The following is an 18,973-nucleotide window of genomic DNA, read 5'->3' on the forward strand; positions in this document are numbered from 1 at the left end:
GTCTGTGGTGTTTTGTTATGCCAGCCAGAACTGCCATATGACACTTAACACAGGTGCTCAGACAGGCTTCAGGTGCAGCTTGATGTAGGCGCACACAAGCATCGCTGGGATCCGGTTTTCCTATCTTGTCCCTCAGCTCTGCTCTTCTGTGCACTGGCTTTCCTCTCCGATGGGCTGTCCCCTTGTAGTGATAGAATAGTTGTAGCAGCTCTGGCCGCATCCTCCCAGAGGTCATTCCCAGTGGGAGAGGGAGCCTGAGTGTCTGTGTTTCTCTCGCACCATGGTCACGTCCTGTGAATGTGGCTGACCCGTCCCTCCGACAGGGCAGGCCTGTTTTGCCTTCCCTTCCCCAGATGCAAACCCGATGGCGTCGGGTCTCTACTTGAAACCTCGTGTGGGTCCCCAGTGCCCAGGAGTAAAAGCCCAGCCCCTCGTGGGACCTCCTGGCAGCACCTTCTCCCTCGCTCTTTGAGTCCTGCGCCTCTGGCGCCCTCCAGCTCTTGCAGTGGGTGGCACAGCCTCTCTGGGGGTTGCTCTGCCCCTTCTGCCTGGGGGCCCTCGCCCTCCGCTCCCCTCCTTAATGCCATCTCATCGTTTGGGTATCTTCCGAAGTGGCGCCCCCTTTCGGGAGGCACTGAAGGTGCAATTTGACTGACACCTAATCCCGCCCCTGTTCCCCTCGCCCCTAGGAAGAAGGAAGCAGAGGAAAAAGGAATTTCTATCCCGAAAATTGCAAGCCCTGGGGTGACCTTTGGTCCCTGCGATCTTCTCCTGCCATGGGCTGCGCTGAGGGTCCTTGTAGAACATGGGTTTTTCATACACCCTGGAACCTAAACCCAAGACAAGAGCTTCACCTGTTGCTCAACCAAAGAGGCAGAGGTTGGCTTCCCTGCTGGGGTGGGGGGTGGGGAGGTGAGGGAGTGAGGAGGTGGGGGGAGTGGGGGCGGGCGGGAGCCACAAGGAGACTGCAGGCTGGTCTCCAGTCGGTAGCTTCCGAAGGACATGTGTTCAAACCCACACTTTCCCTTTGCCCATAAAATACTTAGTATAAATAAAGCGAGAAGGGAAACCCTACGGAAGTTGTCAAGCAACAACGGTGTGGTGCTTTTTCTCCATCGTGATTTTCCCTTCTTTCTCCTGGAAGGGAAATCCTTGTTCTGGAAGGGATGTTTGTGACTGCCGTGCTTTAAACTATTCCTTCCAGGGGCGCCTGGGTGGCCCAATCGGTTGAGCGTCTGACTTCAGCTCAGGTCATGGTCTCAGGGTTCTTGGGTTCGAGCTCCGCGTCGGGCTCTGTGCTGAGAGCTCGGAGTCCGGAACCTGCTTCAGATTCTGTGCCTCCCTCTCTCTGCCCTTCCCCCACTCATGCCCTGTCTTTCAAAAACAAATAAACGTTAAAAAAAATACTCCTTCCTCACATGTGGGTGTTATGTTTACTTAAGCAATATATGGTTCGGTTTTGCTTGTTTTTGAGATTAAAGATATGGTGTTATTAACTTAGGAAGCTTTTTTTCACTCCACATTCTGGTGTTTTGTTTTGTTTAGACTTGAACTGTTTTTACTCACATTTTTGACACCAAATGTGTGTGTTTTTTGCCCCCCACCAACCAATTCTCCACCTGCCTCTAATTCAGTTTGATTCTGACACGGTCTACCTGGAGCTAGCACAGACCCCACAAGTTAAGGGCTCAGTCCCCAAGGCTGCCCCCACCTGACACCCCGGACCCACGTCCCAGGGGGTCACCCGTGCTTCTGACCAAGCTGCTCTAAATTCAGGGCGTTCCCATGACCTCCTCCTCGGGTTTGATAATTTGCTAGAATGGCTCACAGTGCTTGCCTTACTACCACTGGCTTTGGATAAAGGATACAGCTCAGGCACAGCCAGCTGGAGGAGATGGTAAGGCACAGCCTATGGGGGAAGGGGTACGTGGGTTGTACCACCCTCACGGCACCTCTGCATGGCCGCCAACCTATAGGCTCTCTGAACGTCCTTCTTGGGGGGTTCTATAGAGGTTTCATTACGTAGCCACAACCGATTGAATCATTGGCCATAGGTCAGGGGGTGGAGCTCAAAGTTCCAACCCTCTACACAGTCTTTCCAGTGACCAGTGACCAGTGACCAGCTCATCCGGGGACCCCAGCCCCTAGTCCTTCATTAGCCTGCAAAAGACATCACACTGGAGGCTCTAAGGGTTTTAGGAGCTGTATGCCATGAGTTGGGACAAAGACCAAATCCAAATACCTATTGCTTTTTTATTTCTTTTTTTATGTTTTAGAGAGCGTGCATGTGTGCGAGTTGGGGAGCAGAGCAGAGAGAGAGAGAGAGAGAGAGAGAGAGAGAGAGAGAGAGAGAGAATCCCAAGCAGGCTCTACACTCACAAGCCCGATCCCATGACCCTGGGATCACGACCTGAGCTGAAACTGAGGGTCTGGTGCTTGACCAACTGAGCCACCCAAGTGCCCCGGGGCTTCTCTCCTTTCTAAGGCTGAATCCTATTCCGATGGATGGAACATGTGTGGTTTATCCTAACATGTTCCTAAAGGAGCACTGATGTTCCTGTTGGTGGGGACTTGGGTTGCCTCTATCTGTTGACGATTGTGAGTCATGCTGCTGTGAATATGGGTATACAAATTTATCTTTGAGACCCTGCTTTTCAGTTCTTTTGGGTATATTCCAGAAATCTCCTTAGACTTTTAAATTATTGTGTGAAACCAACAAAACAAAACAAAACAAAAAACCAAGCAACCGACCAAACAAGCAAAACAACCTTGCTGTTTACTGTCACTTATTTGGAATATTAGTATCATTTATGAGATTGTTTTTTCTCCCGTTGAGTGCATGATGCCAGACGATTCTCCACATTATCGAAGAGAGTAATGGTTATCAGTCTCTTTGGGGTTCTGGATTTCTTTGAGAAGCTAATGAAAGCCGTGGGTCATATTCCCAGAGAAACACACGCATGTGTATGTGAGCACACACAGCATCGATTGTGCATCTAATTTTGGGGGTCCCATAGCGACCGTGACTCCAAGATTAAAGCTGCAGCATAGGGGCGCCTGGGTGGCTCAGTCGGTTAAGTGTCTGACCGGCTCAGGTCATGATCTCGTGGTTCGTGGGTTCGAGTCCCGCATCCGGCTCTGTGCTGACAGCTCGGAGCCTGGAGCCTGCTTCGGATTCTGTGTCTCCTCCTCTCTCTGCCCCTCCCCCAATCGAGCTTTGTCTCTCTGTCTCTCAAAAATGAATAAATGTTAAAAAAAAAAAGCCTCAGTGTAGAGGAACATCTCCTTTTTCACACTGCGAGTCACGAGGAGCAGTGGAATTCGAGACACAGAAATTTTACCTCCTGGCCGCTCATTTAGGAACATGTCAGTTCCCTGACTTCGGGTGCTCTGAACATGCAGACCTCAAACCCACTGCTTTGCCTTCCAGAAGCTTACCTTAGCTCCTTCACTCTTAGCCCCCAACACCAGCCAAGGAGTGTCTGGGAAAAAAACTTTTTTTTCTGATTCCAGTTACCTGCCTTCCCCCTCTGGATGGCCTCTGATGAATGAGGGAAAGGACCAACATGTAGGTTCATTTCCTGTTTATTATTAAAGTGATTTCCACAAATGGTTAATTACATGCATACGTACGAACGTGATGGAGAAAACAAAACCTTGACTACTGGGGGCAACTAAAGGGAAAAAACACGGTTGCGTTGGTATTTGGCCACTCTTGTAGGCAGAGTGATTGCCTGGGCCTCCCCAGGACCCAGAGCGGAGGCTGGGGGAACAGGGCCCCCCAGGGGCTGTTCAGAGGTCCTGTTCCACGAGCCGGAGGGACTGGGTCTGCTCAGACTGGTTCTGATCTCGGCGGATTAAGGCCTTCCCCGGGGATCTACGGGGCCTCTGAACCTCACGACAAAGTACTCGGGAGGCATAGGCGAGCTTTCTTTTTTGGCCCCTACTTTTCACCACACTGTTTTTGAGGGACACCCGCATTCTTTAATGTTCGTGTGCCGGAACCTGCAAGGGGGACCGGCGGGGGGGCACGCGGCATCTCTCCGGGGTTGGGGGCCACTCCGCGTGAGCCCCCGGCTGCGGCCCAGCCTGCCCTGTGGGGGAAGGGACCTGTCCACGCGGGGGAGGGGGCGGAAGCCGGTGTTCCTCTGAGTTTTCAGCTCCAGAGGGAGGGAAGGTCGCTACGTGCCCCCGCCCTCCACCTCCCTCCCCTCCATCCCTGCCCCCAAACTCCCCACCGCCAGCTCTGCCTCAGCTGTGCTTCCCAACCGTTAGCAACATTTCACGGACATTCGGGACCTTGGGTTTCGAGGGGCTTGGGTTTGGTTCTCACTTCCAGCAGTTATGAGCCATTCGCCTCGGGCGCGTCCCTGGGCCTCCCAGAGTCTCAGCCTCCACAGGGGATTAGCGTCAGGCCCGCCCGCCTTGCTGGGCCATGGGGGGCTCAGGCCTTTCAGTGCCTCCCGTTGAGACTTGAGGGGTACGGTTTCAAGGGCTCCACCCAGGGGCTGGGGAGGCCTCAGAGAGACCGGGGGTCCTGCTCTCTGGGGGCCATGTGTGCAGGGGGCCGGGAGGGAAGGGGCGGCCGTGCCTGGCATCATCTCCGAGATGCCCTCTCCAAGAAGCAAGGCGGCCTGGATGAGGCGGCCTCCGGCCCCGTGCCTGGCATACAGCAGGTGCTCAGCACTTACCCCGGGGCATGGGGGTGGGGTGGGGGAAGGCTGGCGCCTGCAGGTGGATTGGGGCGGGGGACAGGGGAGGCAGCCATGGGCGGATCGAGCTGTCCGCTCTGTGTGTGGATGAGGGGTGTCTCTCCAATGTCAGCCCTTCTGCCTCTGGCTTGAATGATGTCACCTTGGCACCGTCACCCTGGTCAGAAGAGGCTGAGCTGCCACCACGTGTATCTTTGGTGAAGAAAAGGGACTTCGATACAGATACGGTTTACCAGGTTGACATCTCCAGGCGTGTAGCAGAGGAGGTAAAAACAAGCCGAGTCCCCGGGGAACAAGAAAGGACCTCCCTTCTGGAGCATGGACTGTTCTGGGCGGGGCACTGGTGCTGCGGCGGGGGGAGCCCGCTGTCCTGTGCGTGGTGACCAGGGTCTCCTCTGTATCTCTCTCTGCTGGTGGAGGAGAGCGGCCATGCCGTGAGGCCGGGCTGGCGACAGCTTCTCCTTTGGGACACGGACTTCGGGACTCCCTGGGTGACCCCTGCTCTGCTCTGCCCTCCTGCCGACACGCTCCACCCCCCACCTAGGGTAGCGGGAGGTGCTGGAGGGAGGGACTGCCTTCTCCGGAAGGAATGCCGGGGTCTGGCCACCCCCGGGCCAGCCTCAATCACCTTTATCTCTGTGACCAAGAGGGACTTTCCAGGGGATCCTGCCAGCCAGCCCCACGGCTGTGCGGCAAATGTTTGCTCAATGACTTAACCTAGCTCAGGGCCTCTTTGGTGGAAAATGGGTGATGTTGGCCGCGTCCCTGGGAGAGTGAGGGTTCGGGTAGGACACAGGCTGGAGGCAAGAGGTTCTCTTCGGGTTTTCAGAATCGGCCTCTTGGGGCCATTGCTCTCTGGTGACTTGTTGGCCCGGGGCGCAGTTTACCTACGTGTCCCAAACCAACGGATGGCAGGAGGGAAGGCTGTCTGAGGCCGCCATCTTGGGCCCCACGGCCTCCTGGACTCTGTCACCACAGAGGTGAGGAGGGGCTGGCAAAGGCTGACCCCGGGGAGCCCGAGCAAGGTCACCACCACTGGCAAATGCCACCAGTGGGGGCGAGGGGCAGAGGCAGAGTCTGAGACTAAGGGGAGGAGGGAGGCCGGCACAAGGCCACAGCTGCAAGGCTCTGGCTCAGGCAAGAGGGCTTCCTGATTCGGGGAGGCAGACGAGGTGACCCCAGCGTTCACTCGCTGAGGGCCCAGCCGGCCCCTGAGCCTCGGGGCAGGTTCTCTTCCTTTCCTTCGCGTGTCTCCTCAGAAGCAGAGAGCCAGGAGGCGCCCGAGGTGCGGGGCAAAGGGGCTTCCTCCAGGTCCGCCGCTCCTGGGTCCCACCTGACCGCCGTCTGCCGGTCACCCGCTGCAGGGGCACCTTGGGGCGCTTCCCTGGTCACCCCAATGCCAGGCCCCAGGCCTGGGCAGAAGCTTGTTCCTTAGCTCTTTTCCTTGGGGTTTATCGACTGGCCAGACGCCGAGGGTCCTTGCCGGGCGAGGGGCGGCGGTGGCTGGGACGGGGCTGCGGTGGGGGCTGCTCGAGGCCGATGTCCCATCCACGAGTGGGGCGCTCCTTCTGGCTCAGCCCCTGCACGTCTCCAGTCTCCCTCGGGCAGCCCGGGACCCCCGCACCCTCGTCCTTGGCTCCCGTTCTTCAGGACTCACGCGGGGCACCCGCCCCACCTGGGCTCGGTCCTTCCCCTCTCTCTCTGCCAGCACTACGGCACCAATCTGCCGCCAGCTTCCGGAATACGGACACACGGACACGCGTGCTTTGTTGCCCGGGCAGCTCTCCCAGGACCATCAGGCTCTGCGGACCGGGGATGGCTCTGGCTCTAACAGGTGGGACCCTCAAGTTTCCCAGTGTGGGGCTGACGGCTGACCCCATGCCCGGACGTCTAGTCCCCCTGATGGTGTGTGTGTGTGGGGGGCACTTGGATTGGGGCGGGAGGGCTGGACGGTAGGCAGCTGGCCAACTGGGGTTGCCGGCGACCCTGTCCATGTGAAGGGCTAGGGGCCCCGCATCTGTCCTGCTGTGTCGGGGGGACGCCGGGCAGGTCTGACCACAGCGGTGGGGAATGCCGCGGAACGTGGGTGGCCTCCCACGGGAAGGGCTGGTGGACTCGTGGGGTTTGCAGGTGGCAACTGCCAGAAGCCACCGAGCGGAGCAGCAGGAGTCGGAGAGAGGTCCTCTCTGTTTTGAGAGCATTAAGAAAATGCTCCCCGCCCCCCCCCCCCCCCCCCTCTGGGGAGGTTGTGGCCGGAGGCCCATTCTGGACGACACCCGTCTGATTTCTGGGCCTGAGCAACGGCTTGGGAGGGAGGGCGGGCCTCTTTCTGGAGAGGACTGTGACCGGGGGAGGGCGGTGCTGGCCCAGGGGGGCTCCCGACTGACACTGACCTGGCCGCCAGATGCAGCCCCTTCCCACCCCGAGGTGGACTTGGGCGTAGCCGGCGCTGGAGGGAGTGCCGCTCGAGCTGGGGACTCACCGTTGCTGACGGAGGCGGAGGCGGTGACTGGCCCCTGAGCTCGGAGCCCATCGTCGGGGCCTGCCTTGTCATCGGCCCCCAGACCCCGCTCGCCTGCCCTCGGGCTTCACCATCCGCGCCACACTCCCTGGCGTGTGGGGGCAGGAGGAGGCGTCTAGAGGCACTTGGGATGGGCGACTGGAGTTCAGCTTTCAGACTCTCCCGTGTGTCTTGGAATTTTGAGTATTTGTTAACCGTAAACATACAGACCACTTCCTATGCGTGTCCCACAGCGGCAGCCAGCGGGCAAGGACTCAGCGCGTTGGGGGGCTTTTCTGGCTTCCCGGCTGAGGGGCGTACCGTGCACCCTGGTCAGACTCCGGACTTTTCTTCTTTAAGGACAGACTCTACGAGGGACGCGGCGTGTCGCAGCGGAAGGAAGGCTGCTCTCGGGGCCAGGCCTCCCGACACTGGCCGCCTGCCCCCCCTGGACGGGTGGGATGGAGGGGTGGGCTCCTGCCCTCGGAGGCGTCGCGTGGTGGCACGGCCCGTGCTCCCGTGGGAAAGGGCTCACTTCCCTGTGGCACGCGGCCACAGTATGGATGCCAAGGTCCCGCCTCAGGGCCAGCCACGCGCCCCTTGCTGCGTTTACTGCTGGGCCCCTGTACCCACAGGAGAGGGGTCAAGGGGAAACCATCTTCTACCACATTCCATCTGAAGGCAACACTCCAGCAAAGCCTCGGGGCCCAGTTCCCAAAGAATCTGCACTCCAGGTGGGTCCAGAAGCAGCCTGCCGTCTCCCCTTCCTGCAGGCTCCCTCCTACCTTCTCCCCTTCCTGCAGGCTCCTGGCCCACAGACACAAGGGCAGCACGCTCCTGGGGAGGGGTGAGTCACTCAGGGATGCCGGCGACAGCTCGTGGGGGAAGTGATGGGTTGCAATTCGTATTTATAGTTACTAAAGAGCATTTTCCTAAAGTACCCACAAATAGAAGTATATATATATTTATCTTTATATTTATATATATATAGGACTTAATTAGATGCTCTATCAAGGAAAAGCACAAATCTACAGTTTCCTCCACCAGCAGCTCTTTTCTGTCCCATCACAGAATCCTTAGAGCCCGGCCACACGGCGCCTGCGTCCTGGGCCCGAGGCCGGAGGAGTCGGGGTGTGGATGCCTTGCAGGTGTAGACACTGGCTTATCAGAGCTTTCCAGATGCCTTCCCGCACCCCTCCTTCCACAGCCTGGCTTCCTGTCTCCGATTAGGCCTCTCAGAGCCTGCCCGGAGACAGAGGCAGCCACACTCCCCTCTCTCTTGAGGCGTCGGGTGAGGCCACCCGTGACCCCCGAAACGTGCACTCTGCCCAGGACCCGGCCGCGTGGTGGCACAGAGCGTCCTGGCCGCTCAGGAGAGGGCACTGTCCTGGAATCGAGCCGGCGGAGGTGGGGGGGGAGGGAGAAAGGCCGCCTCGAGCAGTGTTTTCCCAACGGGGCGATCCGAGGGGTGCGGTGGGCTGGGGTCTCTGCTTGGACGCGGTCTCACCCCCACGGGCCGGTCAGTGTTTCCGAAGGGCAGGTGCCCCGGTGACTTCCCGAGGCGGCGCGGAGGCGTGTGGAGCCGCCTTTTGGCTTCCGCCGTGGAGGGAAGGCACTCTCCCCTCCCCGTCTGGGTACCGGGCCGTCCCCAAGCTGGGCGGCTCCAAGGGCGTTATTTGTAGGGCCGCAGGAATCGGGACACTTTGGAGCGCAGCAGCTTGATGAAGGACCGTGGGAACATCTCCTTGGACTCCTGGGCTGTGTACTTGAAATAGTTCTGGGGGTGCGCCAGCACATCGAACAGGGCCTTGATGAGCTTTTTGTCCTGTAAGACACGGCGAGGCGGGTGGTGAGGCCGAGTGGGGGGCCGGGGGCCCCCCGCCGCTCGCTTCTCCAATGTCTGGGGTGGGGTGTCCGTGAGGACGGGGGAAGGAGGAAGAGTCTACACTGCTCGGTGGGTTTCAGGATCCCACAGACTCTCTTTGCCACGAATTCCTTTCTGATTTCTTAAGGGTTTACCGGCTTGGACTTGGCAATGCAAAATATTTCACTTCAAATGGGTTCTGCAAAACCAAACCCAGGTAGGGGCGCCCGGGTGGCTCAGTCGGTTGAGCGTCCGACTTCGGCTCAGGTCACGATCTCGCGGTTCGTGAGCTCGAGCCCCGCGTCGGGCTCTGTCCTGACAGCTTAGAGCCTGGAGCCTGCTTTGGACTCTGTCTCCCTGTCTCTCTCTGCCCCTCCTGCACTCACGCCTCTGTCTCTGTCTCTCTCTCTCTTAAAAAATAAATAGACGTTAAAAAAAACTAAAACAAACAAACAGACCAAAATAAGACGTGTTGCCGAGGCCCTGGCTTTTGAGGCCCGCGGTCCGGGGTCTGAGGGCTCAGCCCCGCGTACACACCAGCCCCTTCGCCGGAGGAGGGTGAGCCTCGGCACTCAGGGCGGGGCCCGTGTGGATCTGAGTAGCAAGCATGGGCCAGAGGCCATCTGCACCAGGACTCGCTGTCACAATGAGACTCGGGCCACGTTTGCTGCCCGGGGTCGGCTCTGTCCTGGTGCCCGCTCATGTGCGCTCTCTCTCTCCCTCTCTCCCTCTCACACGGGCGCTCACACATCCTCGCCCTCGGGAAACACAGAGCTCTTCCTGTTTTCCAGGAGCAGGGCCAAGTGCTGGGACAGGACCCCCTGCGGCTCCGCCACCGAGAGGGAGGGAGTTGACTAAGGCAGGCGCCAACAAGGAGGGCTGCGTGGGGCTCTCGGAGTCTGTGACCTGCCCAGAGGAGGGGCGCCTAAGCCGAGGGCAGGACAGTGGGACGTTCACGGAGGAGAGCGGCTGGGGAGGAACGTTCTCGAGAGGCCCCGGCGAGGGAGTGGAGGGAGCGTGGAGGCCCGAGAACCGCTCGGAGGCAGGTGGTGGCCTCGCTGGTCCAGGTTCTGTCCTACGTAATGGAAACGCATGTAGCTCTGGAGGGATGCTCTTGGCTGCAGGGTTGGAGCTGAGGGCAGAGGGCCCGGGGTGGCAGGGGAGGGGCGAGGAGGAGAGTCAGGATGGACTGACGGAAAGGCCAGCGTGACCTTCTGGTTCCTACTAAACAGAAGGAACTAAACAGGCTCCGAAACGTCCAGGCCTCACCCCGGTTGCAGCAGCATCAGGGGCAAATCCCTCTGCCTACAAACCGCCTACTATGTGCAGGGGTGCGCCAGGCCCGGGGCTGGAAGACCTGAACTCTGCGAGCCACCCGTTTCTTAGAGGGGTTGCCTGGGGCCACCGGGCCGGTAAGTGACAGCTAGAACAGGGGTCGGCGGGGGCGGGGGGACTGGCCTGGTCCTGCTCTTGTCCCGTCCACCTCAGCTCCCGGGCTGGGAGAGCTGTCTGCCTACAGGCTGGGCTGGGGCCGGACCCCCAGAGCCTGAGCAAATCCCTGGGTCCGGCCTGGCCACTGCCCGCTGCGTGACGGCCACAGCCCCCCTCGACGACAAGGTGGCTCTGCTTCCCAAGCCATGAGCAAGATGAGGAGACAGGCGGTCCCGAGGGCGGGGGTGGATTCTCCCGACTTTCAGCTCGCACCGCATTTCACAGGCGGGGAAAGTGAGGCCAGCAGAGGCTCAGGAAGCTGCCCAAAGACCGGTCACCAGGTCCTGGGCCAGATACCCACCAGGGAGCCGGCCTCAACCTCCTGGCCTCCAGGGACAGACGCACTGGAGCCAGGCCCCACCCCCAGGGCCCCCCCGACCCCCTCCTCCTCTCCTGTCACCACCCTCCCCCGCTCACGTCTCCGGGGGTGGGGGGTGGGCGCCGGGGGCAGGGGTGGCCTTGGGTCATCACAGGCCACTATCCTGGGATCACACGGATCCTTTCCCATAAAGATGTTCACTCACTTTTAAAATTTCCTGGTGATTTTCCGAGGCGTAGAGCCGTCCGTCGCGAACGATGTCTTCTATTAATTGCTGGTAGTCCTCTGCGAAGCCCGCCGGCGGGGAAGGAAGGGTGGTGAAGGCTCCAGACCCTGCCTGCCCTCCCCCCTCACCTCTGGCCTCTGCCCTGACCCACTTTCGGGCTTCAGCCCTTGGCCAGAGCCGTCCTGCCTCCGAACCTCTGTACCCTCCACCCAAACTGTTTTCCTCGAGCTTTGGCTAGCGGAAAACTCCTACTCAACCCTCAGAACCCTGCCTGGACAGCACCTCACGCTGAAGCCCACGGACGCCACTAAAGGCTCCCTCATCTGCACCACCCCTACCCCTGTGTGCCTGTCATCTCTGTGTCTGCGGGGTCGGCCCGGGCTGGGCGCACGGTGCAGCCACACGTACCGTCGTAGGTGACATAGGGCACTTGGAACCCTTTGCCGCTGTTGCCTTCGTTGGACTTGAACTGGATCCAGAGCTTCCGGGAGCGGGAGGTGAAGGCGATGGGCCTCTCGTAGGTCTGGCATGTCTCGTAGGTGGTGATAGACGTGGGTGAGGCTAGGGGCAGAGCCGAGGACCTGAGTGGCTCGCTGATCCACAGCTCTGCACCTGGCCCCTGTCCTCCTGCTTTGGGCCGCGTGTCCCCCCCCCACCGGTCAGCCACCCAGCCCCCACATCCAGTCCCCCGAACAGTCCAGCTCTGATCTCCACCCTCGTTCCCTCTGCCTCAAGTGCCTGTCCTCACCCTCAACCCCAGTTCCCATTCATCCTGCGGAGACAGGTTTGTGTCTCCCCGTCCAGGAAGCCTTCCTGACTGCCTGCCGTGTTCCTGCTCTGCTCTGGTGAACCCTTTGTCACGGCCCCTCTCTGCTGGGTTGTCACTGTCTCCCTCTGGAGGGAGGGACGCTCCCCCAGGACAGGGCTCATGCCTGTACCCAGCACGAACCAGGGCTGGGGTGGAGGGTCACATTTGGGAAGTCCCTTCTCCCTGTAAACAGATGAACAGGAGTGAACCTGCTGACCCTGGGGTGCGTGGGGCTGGCCAAACGGTCCCCCACCTCTTCACTGCTCCCTGGGGAGCCTACCTGAGGTGCCCTGCAGGCGGGAGAGGCTGACCCCCTAGAGTCCAACCCTGCGGGCAGGATGCCGGGGACTAGGGAGGCTGGTGACAGAGTGGGCGGGGGGGGGGGGGGACGGTCGCGGGCTGGGCTCGGACCGGCTGTGGGATCCCGGGCAGGCACCATGCCCTTTCTGGCCTCTCGGCTACACTGAGTGGGTGATGCACACACGTGGTAACAAGCAGGACGAGGGGAACAGAGCGGACAGAAACCCCTCAGTCTCCCTGTGCCTCAGAGACATTCCAGCCCCAAGCGGGCAGGTGCGTTTCGTGCCTGCCTGCGTCCACCTCCTCCTTCCTAACGTTCCGACTGGAGCTTGCTCCCCGTGGACCCCACGGCCCAACAGCAGTCAGGCACCCTGGCCTAGGCACCTGCTGCAAGGGACTTCACCTTGTTCCTGGGGGGATGCCGGTGCTTCCCCGCCTTTCTTGTCCTCACCCACCACGCCCACCGCTAGAGCCGGCCTGCTGCTCGTGGCCTGAAGTCCCTCTACGGGCCTCTGACAGGGGTGACGGGCCGGGACGCGGTGACTCACAGAGGGGAAGGCTCAGGCTGTCTGACCCTGGCGTGTCCTGTGTGTGCACAGGCTGGCCCTTCGCTCGCGAGTCCCCGAGGGAGCGGGAGGCGGGCGGGGCAGGGGTCGCTCCCGGGGCCTCACCCTAGGCGGGGTGGCGGGACGGGCGGGACACCTGGGAGGAGACTGGCTGGCGGTCAGCGTGGGGACCGGACCCGGCCGGGCCCGGCTCCCGCGCTCAGGGTGCGCCCCAAGCTCGCCACCCTCGGGGCAGGGCTGGAGGCAGACAGAGGGGCGCCGAAAGCCCGCCCCACGGGTGACCCCGGGCGGCCCCTCGCTGCCCTGCCACCACCTGCACGTACCACTCTTCCTCATGACCAGGACGTCCCCGCACTCGTCCTCGACGGGCAGGAAGATCTCGGGGACCACGATCAGGATCCTGCGCTTGGGGGGCGGGGAGATGTGCCAGACGCACTCCGTGTTGGCCGGGTAGTCGCCGGGGTAGTTGGGGGACTCGATGTAGCCCGTGTAGTCCCCGAGCTCACCGCCACAGTGCTGGTCTGTGGGCACCGGGGCGCGGGGGCCTGCTCAGGCCGGCTGCACGGGTGCCCCAGAGGCCCAGCCTCCACCCGGCCTCCCCGCCAGCCGGGCCTCCAGATGCGCTTCTCACGGGGTCTCTCCCCGTGGGGGGCCCCGCTCCCTGAACCCCACTTCGCCCACTCACTCCACACCCCGCGCACTGCTAGGCACCGAGTGTGGTCGCCCTCCCGGCCGAGCAGGACGGCTCAGGGGACAGGCAGGCAGCACGGTGAGGAGAAAGAGACAAGCTTCCCCTTCTTTTCCTTTTTAGCCAAGCCGTGTAACCCCGAAGAGGCCAAAAGTGACGGCTTGGTGAGCCGAATAGTTCCTAGCCTCAACCTGACAAAGGAGGCCACCTTAGTTCTGCAAAGAGAACTGAGGGAAAGTATTTAAAAAAAATTTTTTTTTTTTTTTTTTACATTTATTGATTATCAAGAGACAGAGCGAGACAGAGCATGAGCAGGGGAGGGGCAGAGAGAGAGGAGGAGACACAGAATTTGATGGAGGCTTCAGGCTCTGAGCTGTCGGCACTGAGCCCGACGCGGGGCTCGAACCCCCGAACCGTGAGATCACGACCTGAGCCAAAGCTGGACGCTTAACCGACTGAGCCACCCAGGCGCCCCTGAGTGGAAATATTAAATATACAGCATTTTCGGGGCGCCTGGGTGGCGCAGTCGGTTAAGCGTCCGACTTCAGCCAGGTCACGATCTCGCGGTCCGTGAGTTCGAGCCCCGCGTCGGGCTCTGGGCTGATGGCTCAGAGCCTGGAGCCTGTTTCCGATTCTGTGTCTCCCTCTCTCTCTGCCCCTCCCCCGTTCATGCTCTGTCTCTCTCTGTCCCAAAAATAAATAAACGTTGAAAAAAAAAAAAAAATTTAAAAAAATATACAGCATTTTCTTACACGTTTTCATTTATAAAACTCAAAATTGCTGGGAAGCATTTCATTTTTACACTTATCTTCCAGAAGCTTCCCCTCCTATTCGGTTTCTCCACTTTAACTCATGAGGACATTTGAAACCCTGTCTCGGGGCGCCTGGGTGGCTCAGTCGATTGAGCGTCCGACTCTTGATTTCAGCTCAGGTCGCGATCTCACGGTTCGGGGGTTTGAGCCCACATCGGGCTCTGTGCTGACAGTGCGGAGTCTGCTTGGGATTCCCTCTTTCCGCTCCTATCCTGCTGGTGCTCTCTCTCTCTCTCTCAAAAGAAATAAACTTAAAAAAATAAAATAAAATAAAACCCTGCTTCTGTGACGCTCACCCACTGTCCCTGCTCCTCTGCCCCTGAAGGCCACGAGCCGTGGGGATGCCCCGGGGAACAGAGGGTTCCACCTCTAGGATTAAGTCCCCTTCGCGGGCCTTCAGGCTGTTCAACATGCCAGCAGCCCAGTGTCAAAGGGCTAACTGGCTAGAAGTCGCCTAGGAGAAGGGTACGACACTGGAAAAGCCGACCCCAAGGACTCCGAGAAATGAATTAAAAGGTATCTGAACTAAAGGTAGCGTCCTGTCGGGCCCAAATGACTCGCTAAGCGAGGGAGCGGCGTATCTGCTTCCCAAATTGTCTCGTGCTGCCCGCGGCACTGATGTCCTTTGGCTAAACCGAGCTCCTCTTGGACACGAGAAGGCCGTGTGCTGGTCGCCGCAGCCACACGCACTGAGCGTGTCCTTCCCGGGTCCTAGGCCATCCGCTCTGTGTCCACCTGCCAGTCCGGCCGTGCGTGCCTTCAGGGCGGCACAGCCTGGGCCTCCGCGGCTGCCCCGCACGGGGCCTGGCTTTTCCCTCCACAGGCCCGGAGCCCGGGGCAGGGCCCGGCCGGGCACAGGGGCGCAGGCTGCCCTGGGGGGCGGGTGTCACGCGGAGCAGGTATACGTGCCGGAGCAGGGAGGAGTCACCACGCGAGGTGAGCACCCACCCTGCCCCCGGCAAGGCCCCCCAGCCTTCCCAGCGCCCCGGGGCCGTGGCAAGAGCGGCACCTACTTTTGCAGTGCGTGACGTTGGTGGAGCCGTCGAAGTCGGTGCTGGTGTTGCCCGGGCAGGCGATGCAGTGGTTCTGGCCGAACTCAGGCTGGTAGGTGCCCACGGGGCAGCGGATGCACCGGTGGGTGGTGGTGTTGTAGTGGTGGCCGGGGGAGCAGTGCACTGTGGGGCGGGGACGCCGGTGGGCAAGGGCAGGGCGCGTTCTCGCCGGGGCCTCCTGCCCTCGAGGCCTGTCTCGGCACAGAGTTCGAGGCCCTCCTCCACCACCCGGGGACCCCCCCCGCCACGTGCGCCCGGTCCCGACCCTGCCCACAGCCGTGCGTGTGTTCGGGGGCAGTAAATGGGACACGAGATGCCGTGAGGCCGGGCGTGGGGTGGCTCCAGAGGTGCAGGGAGTTTGAGTGGAGACTCGAGTCGTGCGCAGCTGGCCGGGAGGCCCTCTGCGGGGAGGAAGCGGCAAAGCGCGGGCCCGGGGTGGGCTGCACGGCTGCCGGGTGTGGCCAGAGGGGAGGTCAGAGGCCATGGGGACGAGCCCCCCGGGCCCAGGGGTCGTGCTAGGCTTTGCTCTGAGTGAGGGCACCCGGGGCCCCGGCATGTTCCCGGCGGCCGCTCTGGGGGGAGGGGTGGCAGGACAGGCGGCAGGGGTGGCAGTGGGGTGTCGAGAAGTCATCGGTCAGAGGAGCTGGCAGGGGCTGCGCACAGACTGGGCGTGAGGGCAGAGGCAGAGCACTCGGGGGCTCCCCGGGTCTCCCTGGAGCACCTGGCCGGGCGGAGCTGCTGTGAACTAGAGCGGGGGTTGCCGTGGGGCAAAATGAGGGGCTCTGGCCACGTGGGGTGACAGGTGCTTGCTGGACATGTCCGGGGCCGTCCCCCGTCAGGAGGGTGTAGCATCGGGTTTGGGACAGAGGCTGGGCTGGGGACAGAAAGTGGGGTCACCGTGCAGATGCTCTTTCTGTCCAGACTCCGGAGGGAGTGCCCAGGCCGGGGACCCCGAGCACGACCGGGGCGGGGGGCGGGTGAGGCTGAGGCGTGCTGGGGCCACCGGCACGTGGGAGGTGTGGGCTGGGAGTGGACTTGGCTCTGGCCTTGAGGGGAGCGGTGACCGGGGGGCAGCGGGGCAACAGACTGACTAGTGGGGTTCAGGAGAGGGCGCGCAAGAGAAATAGAGTCCACACACTTTTGCTACAAGGTTCCCAGTAAGGAAGAGAAATCCTGGCAGGAACTGGAGGGGGTGGGGCTAGAGAGTTACGACTTTTCCTTCCAGAAGGGAGGCTTCAGAGCAGTCTGTCTGTTCCCAAGAACACGGGGGTCAGTGAGCAGGCAGAGTTGTCCCAAAGGCCTTGGCGGGCCGGAGCGTGTGGACGGGGAGGCGGGCTCATCAGGGACACGTGGTGACGTGGAGGGGAAGGTGTGGCTGGACCGCAGGGTCCCCACGGCCCAGGTGAGCTGAGATGCCCGACCTCGCCCCACTGTCCCTGCTGCCCCGCATTTCTTCACCTCCCGCAACCTTCCTTCTAGCCAGGCTCAAGGCTCCGTCTACAGCCACTGCGCCTCCTGCCCCTCCCACCTGAGACCCTCGGGCAGGCTTGTGTTGGGCCCTGTGTCCCTGTCCTAGAGTGCGGCACGGTGACGGTCACCAACGTCCGCTGCCTGACAGCTCCCGGCTCCTCCGCTGCCCTTGGAGGTCTGCCACCCAGGAAATGAGAGGGGTTGAGGGCAAACGTCCCCCAGCCGCCCAGCCCGCCTCACCTCTGGCCTCGCAGTCTTGGAAGGAGGCTGTGCCCTCGTGCTTGGTAAGTATCCCTCCTCCGCAGGGGAAGCAGCCCGTGCGCCCAGGCTCTGGCTGGTACGTGCCCACCGGGCAGGCTTGGCAGGGCCTGAAGCCATCCGGGGAGAAGAAGCCTGGGGAGCACTGACCTGGAAGTCAGAGGTCACGGCTCAGGCTGGCCGGAGGGGGCGCCTGGGTCCCGACCCTGCTCTCAGCCCTCCCCTGCCCTGGGGAAGGGCACTAAGGGGGTGGTGGGAGGGACCTGGCCCCAGTGTGGACGTTGCCAGTGGCTCAGGTGCTCTGGGACCTTGGCTGGGCCTGGCTTGACCCTTCCCACTGGCAAGAAGGGCTGCGGGTTAAAGAGCAGGTGGCCTTGCTGCTGAGCTGGGATGTGCGAGGTTGGAGGAGCTCACTTACATCAGAGGGGCTTCCCCCAGGGGAAGGACCACACTGTGCCCTCGCAAGAGGAACGGGGGCTCCAGGCTGGCACACCTTGTCTGTCTGCAGGGCTGGGCCGAGCAGAGGGAGGGGGCTTGTGAGGTCCCTGAGGGCCCCGCTGGGACAATGGGAGGGGACAGCACATCCAGCGGGAAGTCGGATGCAGAGGGCGCTCCAGCACTGAGGGAGGGGTGGGTGGGGGGCCCTCTCAGCCCAGACCCTGAAATCCCTGTTCCTACCAGTGGCTACTCTCTGCTCTCAAACAGTCACCTTCCTGCCAAGAGCAGAGGCCATACTCCTAGAGGGCACAGCCGGCCAGCCTGCAGAGACTCAGGGCTGGGCTCTGATCTCTCCTGTACCCCAGAGAAGGCTGGCTGTGGTCTCCGCTGTCCTAAGGATCTCACTCATCCACCTTCGTGGGCACACCTTTCCCCACCTGTTCTCTTGGGTGGTCCCCACGATGGCCTGGGAAGGGAGGCTGATGGGTGGGGGGGTATGAGCCCATTTCACAGATGTGGTCATGTGAGGTGTAAGTGGAAAAGCTCTTTGTAAACCAAACTGTGCTTGGTAAATCAAAAAAGGGCTTTCCAAACCGTCTACAGGGCAAACTGTAAAGTTCTTTATAGAGTACAGTTCTTGCTGAGTATATGGGGCGCCCCGTAAAGCATTTTGACGATGAGGCAGTTCTCCGCACAACGTAATGTGTTTTGTCAACTGTGAAGCGCTATGTGCCTCTGCGACGGTAACTTGACCTGCAAGTGACCGAGTATTTGGAAACTGTCAAATCCTTTCTGAACCGCACGCTGCAATTTTCAAGTGCGCTAAGTACAGCCCGTGCTCGCCGGCACACAGACGCTACGGGTCTGCGGCGTCCTTTGTGAGTGCAGCGACGTGGAAGTCATACCGGGCTCTGCGAATGGCAAAGAGCTTTGCAGACTGTCACAAGGTACCAGGCCTTTGCTTTGGGGACCTCAGTGGAGACAGGAGGTACTCCCAGCACCCCCACCCCATCCCAACCCCTCCCTCCTGGGGGGGCCCCGCACTCGCCTCCACATTCGGACACGTTGCGGGCACCAGCTAGGCCGAGCCCGTCGCTGCTGGGGCATGGCGTGCAGCTGAGTTGGCCGTCCCCGTCCTGGTAGGTCCCCGGGGCGCAGGGCACACACTGGCCCGGCTCTCCGCTGAAGTGGGTGCCAGGCCCGCAGGCCACTGCAAAGGCAGAGTGGAGAGATCGCTGGTGGCAGAGGTGGGAGTGGTGGCCGGGTGGTCGCTCGGGCTCTGTCCTACCAGATAGGGTGCATCCCTCGTCCCTGGGGCTCAAAGGGCCCGGAGGAGCCCAGACCCATCTCAGGAGAGAAGGAGCAAGGCGGCAACCATCTGTGAAGGCCCTGGAGGCCTGACCCTGGTCTCGTGCCCCATCGTGGCTGCTCCGCTCAGGGTCCTGGGCAGACCCTTCCTCCTTGTCCTG

General features: G+C 61.2%; 1 protein-coding gene across 4 annotated transcripts in view; it reads right to left on the bottom strand.

The window, feature by feature from the left end:
* Positions 1-8,160: 8,160 nt before the first annotated feature.
* SCUBE1 (signal peptide, CUB domain and EGF like domain containing 1) overlaps positions 8,161-18,973 on the bottom strand; it is a 131,956-nt gene continuing 121,143 nt past the window's right edge. For all 4 annotated transcript variants that reach the window (XM_045465795.1, XM_045465794.1, XM_045465793.1 and 1 more), the window contains 7 exons: positions 18,553-18,714; positions 17,049-17,216; positions 15,300-15,461; positions 13,110-13,307; positions 11,521-11,673; positions 11,092-11,171; positions 8,161-9,037 (listed from right to left, as the gene is read on the bottom strand). In XM_045465795.1, the coding sequence (XP_045321751.1) occupies positions 8,885-9,037; positions 11,092-11,171; positions 11,521-11,673; positions 13,110-13,307; positions 15,300-15,461; positions 17,049-17,216; positions 18,553-18,714 (1,076 nt within the window). In that variant the 3' untranslated portion in view covers positions 8,161-8,884. The remainder of the gene's footprint in view (positions 9,038-11,091; positions 11,172-11,520; positions 11,674-13,109; positions 13,308-15,299; positions 15,462-17,048; positions 17,217-18,552; positions 18,715-18,973) is intronic.

Source organism: Leopardus geoffroyi, chromosome B4 (assembly GCF_018350155.1).
Source record: "Leopardus geoffroyi isolate Oge1 chromosome B4, O.geoffroyi_Oge1_pat1.0, whole genome shotgun sequence".
Classification (NCBI taxonomy): Eukaryota; Metazoa; Chordata; class Mammalia; order Carnivora; family Felidae; genus Leopardus; species Leopardus geoffroyi.